Source organism: Juglans regia, chromosome 1 (genome assembly GCF_001411555.2).
Source record: "Juglans regia cultivar Chandler chromosome 1, Walnut 2.0, whole genome shotgun sequence".
NCBI lineage: Eukaryota > Viridiplantae > Streptophyta > Magnoliopsida > Fagales > Juglandaceae > Juglans > Juglans regia.
This window is the reverse complement of record NC_049901.1, coordinates 5,018,637-5,035,455: the sequence shown is the minus strand read 5'-3', so window position 1 is coordinate 5,035,455 and position 16,819 is coordinate 5,018,637. Positions and strand designations below refer to the sequence as shown.

General features: G+C 34.4%; 2 protein-coding genes across 3 annotated transcripts; one reads left to right on the top strand and one right to left on the bottom strand.

The window, feature by feature from the left end:
- Positions 1–390: 390 nt before the first annotated feature.
- LOC108988215 lies at positions 391–6,979 on the top strand. 2 transcript variants are annotated; one of them, XM_018961396.2, is made up of 11 exons: positions 391–638; positions 1,742–1,934; positions 2,043–2,128; positions 2,620–2,704; positions 3,215–3,293; positions 4,732–4,862; positions 5,002–5,088; positions 5,216–5,328; positions 5,567–5,697; positions 6,222–6,335; positions 6,676–6,979. In XM_018961396.2, exons 1-10 carry the CDS (start codon positions 589–591, stop codon positions 6,332–6,334), a joined length of 1,068 nt encoding a protein of 355 aa, XP_018816941.1. In that variant the 5' UTR covers positions 391–588; the 3' UTR covers position 6,335; positions 6,676–6,979. The 2 variants fall into 2 exon arrangements, with proteins under 2 accessions (XP_018816941.1, XP_018816942.1); XM_018961397.2 differs by having other exon boundaries at positions 403–638; positions 6,660–6,979.
- A 1,320-nt stretch (positions 6,980–8,299) lies between these two features.
- Positions 8,300–12,695, bottom strand: LOC108988223 (caffeoylshikimate esterase). Its single transcript, XM_018961407.2, has 8 exons — positions 12,391–12,695; positions 11,850–11,879; positions 10,954–11,080; positions 10,551–10,697; positions 10,115–10,245; positions 9,905–10,042; positions 9,594–9,692; positions 8,300–8,668 (listed from the first exon to the last, which is right to left on the bottom strand). The coding sequence occupies exons 1-8, from the start codon at positions 12,535–12,537 to the stop codon at positions 8,441–8,443; spliced, it is 1,047 nt and encodes a 348-aa protein (XP_018816952.1). The 5' UTR covers positions 12,538–12,695; the 3' UTR covers positions 8,300–8,440.
- Positions 12,696–16,819: the final 4,124 nt, after the last annotated feature.

The following is a 16,819-nucleotide window of genomic DNA, read 5'->3' as shown; positions in this document are numbered from 1 at the left end:
ATGTGAGAAATTTATCAGACACTAATCCGAACTCTTTTTTTTAAAAAGTCCCAATTAGTCGAATGTAAAGTACGAAAGTTTTGCCAGTAAAACTTACCATTGATCCCTCTTATATATATTTTTTGGGGTTAAAAAACTACCATTAGCACATGGACTGAAGGACTTAAAGCAAGGCAAAAGAAAAAGGGATTAAAATCAGAAAATACAAAGCTATAAACCTAATTAAACTCCAAAAATTGGGGAAAGAAAAAACATTTGGGCTAGACCAGGCCCGGAAGTACAAGGAAACAGTTATAAAACTGACTATTCTAGGCTCGGGGCCCAGATGTAACGACGAGGCCCGTCTCTAATTGGACTGTCCAAGAAATCACTGTTAGATCGTAAAAGTTCAGAAAACAAGAAAGGAGAGAAAATTTCTTTGATTCTTCTACTCGTTGTTTGTGAGAGATTCAACTTGGTTTTGGAGAAAGCCAAAGCATAAATTAAGCACTTAAAACACTCAATCAATCGGTGATTAAGCTTTTATTAGGTTGTTCGTGAATTATATTGGATCCACTCTTTTGCATAACAATTCGTTCCAAGAAGAAAATGATGTCTCCAAGGCAAGTCTCTGAAGATCGGGGTTCTCCCCATTTCAGGTAAGGAACCCTAACTCCTCTCTCTTTGGTTCCAGAGAAACCTCAGGAACGGAAAATGAAAAACAAAGAAATTTATGTTTTCTCATTCTCGGGAAGTATTATATGGGTTGATACAGCCTGGTACAGTGCACCATTACATTTCGTTAATGTGTTCGCAGAAGGGGGGATTTTTTTTCATTTTAGTTGATTCTTGGAGTTCTGTTGTGATTTCCGGAAATTTTAGAATTGAAAAGTATTACTATATATGACATAGAATTTCTGTACTTTTTCTTCTCACCTCAGTGTTTTTTTTCGGTCTGCAAATATAAATAAAATAATTGAAATAAGCAACTGAATATGTAAATTAAGTACATGTGTAAGTGATGCTTAGTGAAACTGTCATGTTGGGCTATGTTCGCTTATTGGTAATTTGACGTGCACTCCAGTTTGGTGTGAGGTTTTGGTATGCTAATGTTTGTTTGAGTTTTGGTTAAGGCGCTGATGAGTTTTAGTTACTGGTCTTCTGGATTGGCCTGCCATTTCTTTTTTAGCTGTGATGCTATTATGCTAATGGATTTGATTTGATGCAATGCAAGTGTTTTATAAATAGTTATTTTTTGTTTTACGTCACATTTATTGTTGAATACATTCTTCATGAATATCCTCTACAATTATCATAGGATGCAATAATGTGATGGAATCGTAGAAAGCTCCTAATATTGCATTTTTTGGAATGGAAGTTCTGGAATGTTTTCTGTGGATTTCTAACAAAGGAAAGCCCCCTTATGCCATTTGATTCATTTAAGTTCCATGCATGAATTTAATAGTGAGCTCCTTTTTTTCTCCATATTGAATGTAGTCTATCATTTGGAGGTCACAAGAACCTTGTGAATTGATATATTATGGCGTGCATCTTTGAGGAGAGTGGCATGGCCAAACATCATCCCAGAAGCAAATCCGCTTACCATTACCTAACAAAAAAAAAATTCAGAAAAGTGATATGTAAAAGGAAGACAATAAGCTTACTTTTCTTTTCTAACAAAATAATATTGTTAGCATTGTTTCCTCCTGGCTTAGTCGTGATTATTGAAACTGGTTATACCAATAATCTTGTGTTTTGGTAGGCACACCCCTTTGCAGATAATCCACCTTATTGGTAACTTCATGAGAATATGGTCAGTGTACTCCATGTACCACTATTTGACTCAAACAGGAGCTCCAGTCATACTTTTTTTCTTCTGTTGTCTGGTGCCAGCATCCATCCTTTTTTTAATACTTCAAAAGCCTTGGAAGGGCAGGCCACTCTCAAATCAACAGGTTAATTAAAAAAACTCCCTATCATTGTAAACTCCATGATAAAGTCGTTAGGAAATTTACTCATATCATTGCTCTTATTTTTCTTACGCAATTCCATTCACTTTTCAGGTTGTACCTTCTATAATAAATGGTGGAATAACAGCTTTATACTTCATCATGTGGGGAAAAGGCCTCAAATCATGTGGACCAGTGAGGTAGGTTTTCTAATGCTTGAAAAAAATTTCAATTGAGTACTCTTGCACCATTCTACATTAGAGTTTATATATAAGAAAATAATTGTATAAGATTGCTTGAGCTTATGCCTAAATTTCAATTTTGTATTTTTCCATCAGTAAAAAAATGTTATAATTTTTATTATTTTGCTATCCTCTATTCAGAGTGTTTTTGTTAAGAACTCGAGAAACTTGGGTAGCTTTTGCAAACCGTTCTAGATGGTAAAGACCCAAGGAGCTTTAACTTTAAAATTATGAGAATATGCGCTCTACCTTGCTTTTTCCCGTGGATTATGTCTAGATCCCCTTCTTAATTTCTATTTGTTGTGGAGAATTTGATATTTGATTCTTCTTACATCACTTGATCTAAAATACTGTATAGCTCATCTTTTCCTTGGAATTTTTATAATGTGTGTCCTTTTTTCTTCAGTCTCTTTTAGTAGTTAACATTCGTTAGCTTTCATATGTGCTAGAGCTATATTGGCAGAGTATTCTGGTGCTGTTCTTGGAGTATTGTCTGCAGTGTTATATGGACGGAGGGGCCGTGTCTGGAAGAAGGTAGCTCTCTCTAATATGCTTGGTTGTCATTGATTTTAGGGTGTATGATTGAATAATGCTCATCATATCAGTTAAAGATCATAATCTTAGAGCATGTAAGCTTTGGTTTTATGTCTGACATGTTTCTCTCATGAGAGGCCAATTCACTCTCTTTAGGAGTCACTAGTCATTTTTTTTTGTTTTCATCCAATGCTTAACATGAATGCAAGAGTTTTGCTTTTATAGACATATCTAATGTTGGTGAGGTATTATAGTAGACTTGTAGATGTGTTGGTCAATGAAAATGATCTAATAAGAAGAAAATATTTTTATAAGGAATCAACTAATGGGATAACTTTTCTGTTAGTTTTTATCAATGAGAATGATAATTGGAAGAAAATAGATATCATTTCTATAAATACTATTATTTTCTACTTGTCAAAAAAATAAACACTATTCTTTTCTACTTATCAGAAAAATAAATTCTATTCTTTTCTCTAAATACTCAGATGTTTCCTCTTCTTTTACCAGGTAGTTGGTCTTATTGCAATGTTGGCATCCTTCTACTTACTATCTCAAGGGTGGGCCATGGCAACATATTCTCCTTTCTATATCCTCTTTCACATCAAACTTCTTTCTTTTTTTTTTTTTTTTTGATAAGTAAAAAATTATATATATCAAAAGGAGAAACCAAGTACACTGAATGTATACAAGAAAATACCTTACCCAAAATAACCCAAAAAGCCCCTGGAAAAAAACCCAAAATACTCCAGACCCGACCCCAACTCCTTGTTTCCCCTAGAACTAAAACTCTACCTGAACACCCAACCCCAACCCCTTGATTCCCCGTCTTCACAATGCCCTCCCTTTAGACTTTCCTCTAGTTGAGCTACCACCCGTAGCGTCGTAGTTGATTGCCCAAGAAAGACACTGTAACTCCCTACTTTTCTTGAAATTTGATTTGGTTTCAGGCGTGTGGCTTGCCTCAATCGCAGTGATTAGATCTTTAAATTGATCTTCTCATCCTCCATGTGAAATTCCCACAAACTGCTGAATCTCGTTAACTTTAGTTAGAATCCAGTCTATTATTGGAGGAAGAGAGACCAAACGTTATCCCTAGACACAGTATCCAACTGCACTTCCGACTTTACACAAGGCACCAACGCCAAACCCATAGGTTCTCTCGCAACTCCATTGGTTCTCTCCATTGGAGATTCTGGGGTGACAGCCAGTCCCTTCACCTCTGGGGTGATAGCGGATCCTACATCTCCTTCAGACCTTGGTAGTACACAATTTTCCTTCAACTCTGACGAGGGAGCCATAGTTTCTTCGGGGACCAAGGGTGTAATACCGACTATCGGTTTATCCTGTGTTACATGAGGCGAATGACATTCCACTGATGTCTCTACACCGATACCCGATGTAGACCCCGCTTCAAATAACCTAGATTTCCTTTTGACCCGCCATACTCTCCTGGATCTGGTTATAGGGATAAGGCCGAATCTGATCTTCCGTTTTACTTTTTTCTGAGTTTAAAGGATTCGGGCCTATCTTGTTACTTACAACCCTGTTGCCTCCAACTGAAAGCCGGTCTATTTTCGTAGACAATATAGTTGTCGCTACCTTCAACTAGCCAATTTGGGTTTCCATCTCTTTTAAAGAATTGTGCATCTTGACAAACTGGTCTTGAGGCATAATTTGCAGACCCTCCTTACTTTGAACTCCCGAAGCTTGACCCGTCTTTAAAGCTGCTACATAGGATCGCCTCACCACATGTCTGCTAAGCGGCTCCCTGACAGAGCCATGTCCTACAGCACCTTGACCTTCCAAACCGTCCCTCCCTCTCTTGCCGAAGGAAAAATGACGCAGCACCTCTCCCATCCTTCTCCAGCCACATCAAACTTCTCTTAATCTGAAATTGTTTCTTTTGTTTATTTTCTTTATAGTTTCCCCATTCCTTTCAATGCTGTCCTTTGTCATTGTGAAACTAAGCATATTTGCAACTTTATTTGCCACTTTGTTTTATTGTGAGCTTAACCTGGAATTACCATCAAAAGATGGCCCTGAAACTGAGGTTCAGACAGAGCAAGTGTTGGGTATGAAAGAAATGATAGTTCCCCTTTTAGCTGGAATCTTATCAGCACTGAGAAGGGTGATTGCACGGCGTGTGTCTCTCAAGGTGCTGATCTTCAGCTAAATGCATATTGTGCATTCTCTATTCACCCATTTATTTCAAGTACATTTTTCCCCTTTCATAATTGATGTAAGCTCCCTGATATCCAAGACAATATCAGATTCTAACCATTTTCTGATTTCAGAATCAACTTAAAAGACGGCTCCATGCCATAACTATTGCTTCTGCAACATGCTTTCTGTTTCCTGTGGCCATGTGGGACATGATCATAGTAAGTCTCAGAACCTTTTTAGAGATAGGTTTAATGATACATGTTCCTGAAAGAAAATAATCCCTTGTTAATGGTACATTTTCTGACCCTCCCTCTCCCTCTTTGGGCTTTTTGTTGAAACACTTAGGGATCACCTTCTGATACCGGTGTGGAGTTGCCATTCTCTGCTTGGGCTTTTCTGAGCACCATTCTCTTCGGAGTTATGATGATATTCTATGTTGACAGTATTGCAGAAGAAAGGTACCTTACATGATAATCACCTTATTGCTGCTGTCTCTCTCTCTCTCTCTCTCCCCACACACACACAGACCACATGCATAACAATTGCATGCATGTATATAAGAGTAATCTGATGCCCTTTGTGCGCATTTTGCTACAAGTTCTTCTATTGTAAATATTTTCAATTTCAAAAGATCTCATGATTATAGAATATACCTAGGGGGCTGACAAAATGATTGGATAACTCATATGTTTCTAGATTACACATGGTTTTTTCTTCTCCGAGGCATTTAATGGTAGCCGGAGGATGCATCATCGTCATGGAGATTGTGTACAACATGGACTTCTCTCTACCAGGCTTCCTAGTTTGCTGCTTAATATTAGGTTTTGGTATGTATAGAAAGTTATTTTTATGTTTCCGTGCAATTTTACTGAACTGAATGATTCACTGCCACAGCAAGGTGTCTCTTTTGGTGGTTTTTTTTTTGGTGGGGGGGCGGGGGGGTGTCAGATTGGAAACTTTTGATATGACCTTTATAGTGTGTATTCTAGTAGCTTATAACCATACGAGGAAGTAATTAATTTATTGGTGCTGGACTTGTTTATTCATTTAATCTTCATTTATTTATTTTAATAGAAAATCAGTCAAACGTATACAGTTTTCTGCAATAAAGGAATTGGTGATAAATCTTCTTTAGTGAGATCTCCCATTTTCACATTTAAGTGTATACAAAAGCTGGTTGTTTCCTCCTTAAAAAAAATCTAATGAGGCAGGCTACAAGAAGAGTCCTGGATAACAAGGGCATTAGGCCTGGTACATGAGAGTGTGGCGCAAAGCAGGGTACTTGTGCTCCTCTTTTATTTTTGATAACTACTTTCACATCCCTTATGTGTACATGTGAATGAATTTGCAGGGATATATGAGGCAACTTCTTTAGATCGTACAAGGAAAGATTCTTTTCAAGATTCTGATCTATCGAATGAGGTGTTAGGTGATCAAATCCAAATGTCTTCACTTCCAACTTGAAGTATGTTTCTTATTCATTTTCAGGCTTTTAGTTTCTATGCAGTAGTTTATATCAGTTGTTTATTGCTAGAAAACTAACAATGCGGGAAGCAGCTGCTTTTAGCATTAAATTTGATTTATGAAATAAACCTTTTCAAGAAAGGGTTCAGAAATAGGTAATCGGAGAGATTTCAAATAGAACAAGGAATTACACATCACACCGTCTCAAATTCTGTGGAAGTGGTGTAAACTGTATAGAAACAACATGCATTGATTTCTCATCTTTGACAGCCCTTAACTCTTTCGCGCAGTTCTCAATTGTAGTATTTATTTATATCTAGAGCAGTTCTGTTGTCTTGCAGATACGTTGGTTCTTTATATCCAGACTTCGATTAGCAGGAAGGAGAAAATATATCTTGCATCAGTCTTAGGGAACTCCAAGGTAAATACTTGGTTTTGAACTGCTAGGATACACACATGGTTATTGTTCGTGGTTTGGATGTGTATCTGGCATTTTGGGGGATTGGGCATTTGTAGCGATTGCTTTCTGTCATCGCTCCTTACAGTTCGAAATTACACTTGTCTGCTGAAAGAATATACCTGCACTAATCTGTGATGGGCGAGATAATCCTTTCTCTTACAATTCATTCATTGAAGTAAAGTGCATTCAAATTGTTGGATATTAATGCTATCTCACATGTTCATAATAACCCCCTATGACTTTCTTGCGAGTCAATGCACTCTTCTTGAATGTAGTGCTACCTCATTAACTCATATGGATTTCTTGTTAGCCAATGTACATTTGTTGTTATTTCTTCCACTATACCCAGCAGTAAAGTGCTATTGATATATAGTGCGGGTGATGTTTTCACTCTTGCCAAACATTATTATTTTATGAGTAGTGCTAATTGCACAGGCAAAAACTCTGAAGGAAACACGGAACAAGCCTTTTTTCACTGTTCATGATTTTGCCCTTGCCTCAATCAATTCCCGTATTTTATCTTACCATTGTACCACTTTTGAACTGTTTGTTTCAGAGGAAAATCACGAGAAGCATAAATTAGAACTGATATTAGAACTAATAGGCATTTGATAGTGCTTAAACCGAATGTTTCTTTATTCTGGCCAAGTAATTCAACCAAACAGTAATTGGTCTTAACCCATCAGACTTGCCCCATTACCAGGTCTACGATTTGTGCATGCAGTAGCCTACCAGATTTTCTTTTAAAAAAAAAACGATGCTCAATGGGTCTAGGTAGAACCTACTGGACTTTCTTCGAATCGGCTGATGGTCCTGACGGGCGAATTCATGGATCCAATAGTGATCTGAAAGTTGCAATCTTGAATCAAGATTGCTATGATTCTTGATGAGGTTTGGTGACTTGGGAGGTGGAATTACTGCAAGTCAGATTGAGGCGTAATGGGTCTATGGGTTGCGTTTATTGGTGGGCCGCGTCTCATCTCTTCCAATTCTGTCAAACATCTATATGTGTTTACAAATAGTTGTTGACGTGATAAGATTTAATTTGTAAAATAAGTTGCATTTTTTATTTTAGAAGTCAAGTTTTGTCATGTCAGCAACAAGATTTATACACTGACTTACACATATAATAACTTTTTCCTTTTTCTTAAGATTTTGAAGCACCCCATGAAATTCATTTCTCCCGTAGTCCCATTGAGGGCCATAAAAGACGGGCCGAATGGCCCCTAATTCACATTTTTTTTTTTATAATAAAATCCAAAATAAATATAAAATCGACTCATTCAAATCTTATAGCCTCCCCCAATTGATCAAAAGTCAAGCACGTTGGAAGACTTGGTGTTTAGGTCGCTTTCTTTTGGACTTGCATTTGTCTTGTTTGAGTCAATTTTTACAATCGATGCGCTAAACTTATTGATATCAACATGTGTAACTAAAAATGAAAAATACCACTCAGCACGCTTCTAATTTAGATAAAAATAAATTCATGGGAAACAATAGAAGACTCTGCAGCACTTATTTGCTATTAATTTATCAGAGTGGCCTGCAACAGCAGCATTTTTATTCAAAGACAATCAAAGCTTCTTTAGATAAAAATAAATAATTAATTAATTAATACAACTGAGACAAAGAGGGAGACAAATTGTTCAGTGGGAAGTACTTTTAACGCTGTGCTCATCAAGCCAAGAAATTATATCATTGAAAACTTGAATTATGATTTCATCTGGCTCACCCTCGAGAAGAGAATGGTAGGCATCCTTGTAAAGATTAAGCTTCTTGTCTGAACTTCTTGCTATCTCATGCAAGGCCTTGCTCACGGATGGATCAGTTACAATATCAGCCTCCCCATGCAAGATCAACAACGGCAGAGAGACCTGTAATTACAGCAATTATGACTCGACTAAGATAATTACTTCTAATTACTCCTATAAAATAACTGTTCTGATGTTCCAGATAAAATAAACCCAAACCATTGTCCCAGCACGTAATATGGTAAATAGCTTTTACTTCCTACAAATCATTTCGGTAGGACATAGTCATGAAGCATATTTAAAAATTAAATCCTGGAAAAAGCATATTGTATATTGAACATGAATCTCATTAGCATCAGATGAATACACAATGTGATATAGGTGTGGGCAGAATGGTTTTCAGACGTCCAAATAAATCCCAACTTTCAGACTTCCAGTTCCAGATCTAACCTAAAGACTCGCGGCTCTGGATATACTGATGTGTTAGCAAGGACATGATCAAGTGATAAAATCATCGACAGATTTTACCAATTGCTCCATGTCGTTCCCTTTTATCCATAGTATAGATTCCTTGAAGGCAGCCCCCTTTCATCCTGAACTAAATAATGATAACAGGTATTATGCATCAATTCATTTGCCATGGTGTACTTTGCTAATTTGTCATGATACACTACCGGTATGTTTGAAAAGGTTCAGAGAATTTTAAAAATGCATGGAAAAAAAAAAAATTTCAGTCTTCTTCCTTTGGACATTTATTTGGCTTAAATTAAAGGCAATTTCTGAGAGGCCACGAATGATTTAACAGCTTTAATTGACAAAAGATTCCAGCCACTTAGACTGGTCCCTAAATCCAACTGATCAAATAGTTACGACATGACATCCGGGAGAAAGTATAGACAATAAAAAATATTAGAACATGAAAATGATGACAACGCAGGGCACGTAAAACACTGTTCAGGATCCAGTTTGAGCAGAAGTTAAGAACAGAGGTGTAGTTAATAAAACTACCCATAAATGCAATAAACAGAGTCTCAAAGAATTAGCATACTTCTTGCAGTCGCCGTTCTATCTCTTGAGTGGTTCTAAGCATCTCCAAAGCAGTCCCCAAGCGTGGTTTATCCTTGTAAGCAATGACATTATAAGCTGTCTGTAGTTGCAGAAACATTAAAACACTTTAGCTAGAAAGAACTAATGCAAGAACGGATGGACTGATACAATAAGGCAGCTAAAGGCGGAGAGAGAATAAAATGCAAAAATTACAGAAAACTGAAGCCTCCCACAACCTTAATCTTTTCTACAAGCCCAAAACATACTATCCTTTTGCTCATTGGAATTATCTATTCATGTAAAGAGACAAACCAGCTCTCTGTTTTTCAGGTCTCTAAATGCTGCCTCAGCCAAGTCTTTTTGTGGAACTAGCTTCCATTTTGGAAGAAATTTAGCTACCCCAATCAGAATTTGCGTGAGTAACCATGGTGGGACCATGTTATCTGCGATCTGTCCAAAAACAAATTGCAGTTAATTGCAGGTCAACTAATCAGGCTTTCTAACATAGGTTTAGAAAAGTACTTTGCACATAGGCGCAACAAGAATAGCGCCATCCCATGCATTAGGTTGTTTCAGGTGCACCTTCAGAGCTACAGCTCCACCCAGAGATTGACCAAAAAGGAAGCTTGGGAGAGTACGAAACTCAGGGTTCTCTACAATTTAAATTAACCCAAAAAATCATTGTGAGCTAACCATATAACCAATGTTAGGTATAACATGATAGCTTGTATACAAATCATTTAGTTAAACTGTTACATTATGCATTCAACCACATTCTGAGAAAATGGAAAACTCCAAAAGGAGGAGGTGACTCGTTGAGCAGACAAAGAAATTAACTGGTTTTCTGTGTAGTGGAAACAAACCATTTTCTTTCTTTCCAAGATAAATGAAACCAAAATAGATAAAGACCATCACTATTCAAGAATTCTTTGCAGAAAGGCTCAACAACTTAGCTTACCTTTGACTTTTGAGTAATGCTCAATAACATCATCAACAAGCCTGTCAAAGCTTGGAATATAGCCGTGGAGACCTTCTGAAAGGCCAAATCCAGGATAATCCATTGCAAGAACGCCAAATCCAGATGACGCCAACTTCCTTGCAATTCCTGTCAACAATGTCATGACCAAGTTCAGTTATAGCGAATTTGTCACTATCACAACCTGACAATCAGTTATCTCGAATTTGTCATGGCCACTACTTGACAGTTGTTCCTATTGGTGGTCACTAAACCTTTTTTTTTTTTTTTTTATCAATGAAGAAAGAAAGAAAGAAAGAAAGAAGAGATCTAACAGGTGTTTTTATAGCAGTCACTACTTAACCAAAGAAAAGGAGGGAGAAAAAAAACAGAAAGATCTCCCTGCCTTCACAGAAAAATGTACAAGTATCTCCATAACCATGACAAAAGCACACCAATGCTTTGAGGCGAGAGGTGATTGGAAGCCAACTTTTCGAAAAAATTTCAACTCCTCTAGAGTTCACTTCATATGACTGCAAAAATATATTGAATGACCATCATTTATGGAAAAGAAAAGCAATAGCAACTTTGCAAAACTATATGGGATTGACACAGCAATTATAAACAACTATGCTATCATCATAAGAATTTGTAGGAAACCTATTTCAGCTCCACCTAAATAAGAATTAAATGGCAAAAAAAATAAAATACAATGGAGAGAGAGAGAGGGAGATGATCAGTTTCTAGTTGCCTTCTTTTAATGTAAAAGTAAAGAAAACTTCCCCATTTAGGGATGAGATGAGAATCAAACTGTTTCTCTTAATCGCAATTTTAGTCAAAATTGGTGTTGGATATCTTTTACTTTCAAATGATGATGACCAGTAAGTCCAAAGAAATAGAAGCGGTTTTCTGCACGTATAATATACATTCAGTAAGCTGCTTTATCAAGTTTTGCATAACTAGCAATTGGAGTCTTAAGTAGAGCCTATCTATTTCCTGGTCACATCACCCTTTCTCCCCTGCAACAAAACCTCAGCTCACTGACATCACCATCGTGCAGCTTGACATGTTTAAGCAATTTCTACCAACAAAGAATTGACACTGAGGATTAGGGAGAGGTGCACTTGGGAGATCAATGACTTCGATTATTCCATTCAGATACCAAAAGTAAACATAACATCCAATTATGGAAGCCTTAATAAACTCCATTTTTTTGGCACACAAAACCTCGTTACGAACCAGATTTTCTGAAAAAAAAGGGTGAGAATTTATAGATAAATCATAAAAGTCTAGAGTTCTGACCTCCTTTACTTCTAGTCCATCACATGGTGTCTGCAACACAGTGAAATACAAAGCGATCAATATTATTCAGCAAACATCGATTGAGGGTCAACATTACACTAAGTTTATCAGTCCATACCCATCATATGTATAGTCTCAAAGGTAAAATGGTCTCTTAGAAGTAGTTTTTTGAGTAAACTGATGCATTTAAAAGTTGATCGTATTTTTTTTCCTCACAAATCGTTACAATTATGTACCTTGAAAATATAGAACCAAAATCAGAATTGCAAACTCATTCATTAAAATTTGAAGTAGTACATGCAGCAGATAATAATGGCCAACCTTTTAAATTTTGAGCCAAAGCAGGTGAGAGTAAACCGTAATTTCCTCTACATACGACTAAAGTTAGCATGAAACTATTCATCAAAATTCAAAGCAATTAACGAAGACGCACGCACGCACAGAGAGATCGCATACATTATTCACAAAGTTTGATTCACCAAGGCAATAAACCAATGCAACAGAAAACGGAAAAACAAACAAGTAAACTGTAAGGCAATACCTTGAACAATATGTGGTCAATCCCAAGCTGAATATCCTTGAAAGAGTCGCGAGCAAGCCTTCTGGCTGGCGCTTCGTCCATATTAGCCTCCAAAATCTTCTGCAACTTCTCGTCGACCCCGGGGAGCCTTACAGGCACCGGTGCCATCACCACTCTCCTACTCTTCTTCCACCACTGAACCCAAACCCTAGCCCAAAATTCTACACCGTTCCAAACCCAACCTCTCAAGAAAACCCGAGAAAAAAAAAAAAAAGAAACGACGCAGTTGCTACATCAAAGGTTCTGCGAGTTTGGTCCTTTTTTATATTATTTTTTTTTTTGTAAATGTTAAAGTAGGGTTGAAAATGAAGTACGATCTATTGGGTGGCGCCTGTAGATTCGCGGGTTTCAAAGCCACGTGTAGTCTTGGCTTTTGAATACCATTGGAAGGAAGAGGAGAAAAGAGATCCGACTGTCTCTGTCCGATATATATTAATATTAATAATTCTCTATCTCAGTGGTCGGTCGGTTTTCAACTTCGCGATTTTGAAAAAGAAAGAAGAAAATACAAAATAGTGTTTAATTTTATTTTTTTATTGAGTTATTTTATATTTAATTCAGTATACAAAACATATAAATGATCAAATTTAATTTATAAAATTTAAATTTTAAAATTTTTATTTTAAATTAAATTATATCTATAATAGTCTATTGTTTCAAATTGACCGTTCCATTTAACTACTGAATTTTTTTTTTAATATAATGATAAATGAAGTAATTTTAAGTATATTAATATATTATTTTATTTTTTAAAAATATCTAAATATATTAAAAAATATATAAATAAAAAAAATTACTTTTACAATTATCGTCAAGTAAAACGGATTATTCTGAATGAGAGAGTTGTCCGAGTCATAATATTTATACATGTTATAATTATATATAGAGAAATGATATTTACAGTCATGACTGTATAAGTATCGTGCAGTCATTTTGATAAAAGTAAATAAATATGGGGTCTATATGAAAAGAAATTAATTTTTTATGAGTGGATCATACTCTTTTTTAAAGTGACTACATAATATTTACGTATTTTATGACTAATGTAGCATTATTCTTATATATATATATATATATATATATATATTTTTTAATTTGTGATAGGAAGTTTGACCGTGTAGGATAGTTTAGGGTGTACCTGGTACCGTGTGTAGGTTGGACTCGTCAACAGGATTCCTCGTGGGTAGACGCCCGACGGGTCCAAAACACAGATAGACAGTTTCATTTTGGTTTCTTTCCTTCCTTTATTTATTTTCAATACAAACATGGTATAAAAAGGTTGAGAATGCCGAACGCGAGGTACATATATTTGAGGGAATTCTAGAAATAAAATTAATTCCAGTTATTTGTAGAATTTTTATATAAAATATAATAAACAGTTTAATTTTTTTAATTTTAAAATAATAATAATATTTTATTCAATTCATTTAAAATCATCACATATCATCTCACTATCTAAATAAGTCATAGGCATGATAATGTTCTTAACATTTACTCTAATATTTTATATTAGATCATAAGGAGAAGTCATTAATGATAAAATTAAATATCATATTTTCACTAACATTTGTTAGGTAAAAGATTTTATTCTCAAATGGGAGAGTAGAGTATATTTAATAAATATTTATATGATATAATTTAATTTAAATTTTATAAATAAAATTTTATTATTTAAATTACTACCTTATAAATAAATAACTCTTTAATAAAATGTGACGTAGTCATATTTTATGGTCGTGATGACATTTTAAAAGACTTTTTCAGTCTGATATAGTCAATTCCATTAATAATACGAGTTTTAATAATTGAAAAGGAGTTGACTTGGCTTCATTGCTAGAGGAGGGCGTGGAACTAACTCACAAAATTAATATTGAGAATTCTCTTTTTGCCTTCGACATAAATGCATGCGCACGCATGTAGACGGGTTATTAATTTTTGAGTAATTTTACATACAATTGTGAAGTGCGTAACCGTCGCGTAATTATTTTAAAAAAGAGTAGAGTCTATTATTAAAAAATTAATTTTTTCATGTAGATCTCATGTTTTATTCATTTTTTTTAAAGCGATTACGCGGCGATTATACAATTCACGGTTGTAAGTATATTTTCTCTTAATTTTTTTGGTGTAAAATTAGTACAACTGTAGGGGTGTAAACTCAAATTGAAAAATCGGAAAATCGATCTGGACCGGACTAGACTGGATCGGTTTTGAACCGGTCCAATCCGAAACCGGTTTTTAAAATGTAAAAACCGGCCGGTTCCGGGATGTTTTGGACCGAACCAGTTGATTAAAAAAAATAAAAAATAATATTTTTATATATAAGTTTTATACAAAATATTTTATATATATTAAATATTAATATATATAAGTTTTATATATAATGTATAATTATAAGTTTTTATGTGAATTTTTATATATAATATATATAATTATATATATATTTATATATGAAATAATTTCTTATTATAATTTATAATTTATTACATAAAATGTTAATACTAAATCACTAAAAGTTTATAATTAATACTAATATATAACTTATAACTATACTAATAGTCTAATATTAATACTATTATATAGTCTAAATATAGTCTAATATATTAATAAAACTAAAAAAAAAAAATTTAAATCAATTTTTTTTTTATAAATAAATTTTTAATGACAAATTGTGAAACTAACATTTTTAAAAAATCGAAAAACCGGACCGGACTGGACCGGTAAAACCGGAAGTACCGGTTTAGGAGGGTAACTGGTGCGTAATCGGTTTTGAAAAATACAAAACCGGTATATACCAATTCGGTTCTAGATTTTATCCAAAACCGGATTGGACCGGACCGGTTACACCTCTAAGCACAAGAGTATTTCAGCTCTATTTGTCCGACAAACGCAACCAAATAATGCACAATTATAGTATATATTTATTAAAAAAATATTCTCATCAGTTATTATTTACCATCTCACACTTTACATCTTATAAAAAACACTCATACATCCTATAAAAAAATTATAAATATAGGGTATATGATGTGAACAATTACTGATTTGTAGCAAGACTCATACCTAATTACTTTGACAAGTGAGTTTGCTTCCAAATAATGAAATTGTTTCATGAAATTTCTCATCATGTCATGATTTTCATCAACTTTAATATCAAAGTAATACGTTGTCATGAGAGCTAGCTAGCTTATGTTTTTATTTTAATCATTTCTAATATTCGATTAGGAAAAAACATACATTTATAAGTAGGGGTGTAAACTCAAACCGGAAAACTGAAAAACCGGACCGGTTTTACCGGTTTTGAACCGGTCCGGTCCAGAACCGGTTTTTAAAACGTAAAAACCGGCCGGTTCCGGTCCGGTTCCGGTTCTGGGATTTTTTGGACCGAACTGAACAGGACCGGACCGGTTGATTAAAAAAAATAAAAAATAATATTTTTATATATAAGTTTTATACAAAATATTTTATATATATTAAATATTACTATATATAAGGTTTATATATAATGTATAATTATAAATTTTTATGTGAAATTTTATATATAACATATATATTCATATATGAAATAATTTCTTATTATAATTTATAAATTATTACATAAAATGTTAATATTAAATCACTAAAATTTTATAACTAATACTAATATATAACTTATAACTATACCAATAGTCTAATATTAATACTATTATATAGTCTAATATATTAATAAAATTATAAAACAGTTTTTTTTTTTAAATCAATTTTTTTTTTTTATAAACAAATTTTTAATGAAAAATTGTGAAATTTACATTTTAAAAAAATCAGAAAACCGGACCGGACCGGACCTGAAACTGGTAAAACCGGAAGTACCGGTTTAGGACGGTAACCGGTGCGTAATCGGTTTTAAAAAATACAAAACCGATACATACCGATTCGATCCTAAATTTTATCCAAAACCGAACCGGACCGGATCAGTTACACTCCTATTTATAAGAATGATCTGGATGCTGAAAATTAAAGTGTCGGATTTCATATGCATGAGTCTCCTCGTACACGTATCTTTTTTTCACTTGATAACGATGTTTTTTATTGGTCGGTAGTTGCGTATGACTGAAGGAGATTGTTGTCACGTTTAGCAATAATGGTTTTAGGTAAATTATCATCAACAAACTCGACTATTTTCTCCTTTGTTTTTAACAGTACCTCTTGGCCAATGCCATATTTTCCTTTGTAATATTTTAAAATACATATAGAACTACGAGATCGAATTCCTTGGGCGGCCAGCGTTTTAATATTAAACTCGATCCGATTATACAACTATTTCTCAATTTTGGTCAAACTTTCTAACGACGTCAGATTCATGAAGCAATTTATATATGTAATATATAAATATCAATGTTCCAATCATGTGAAA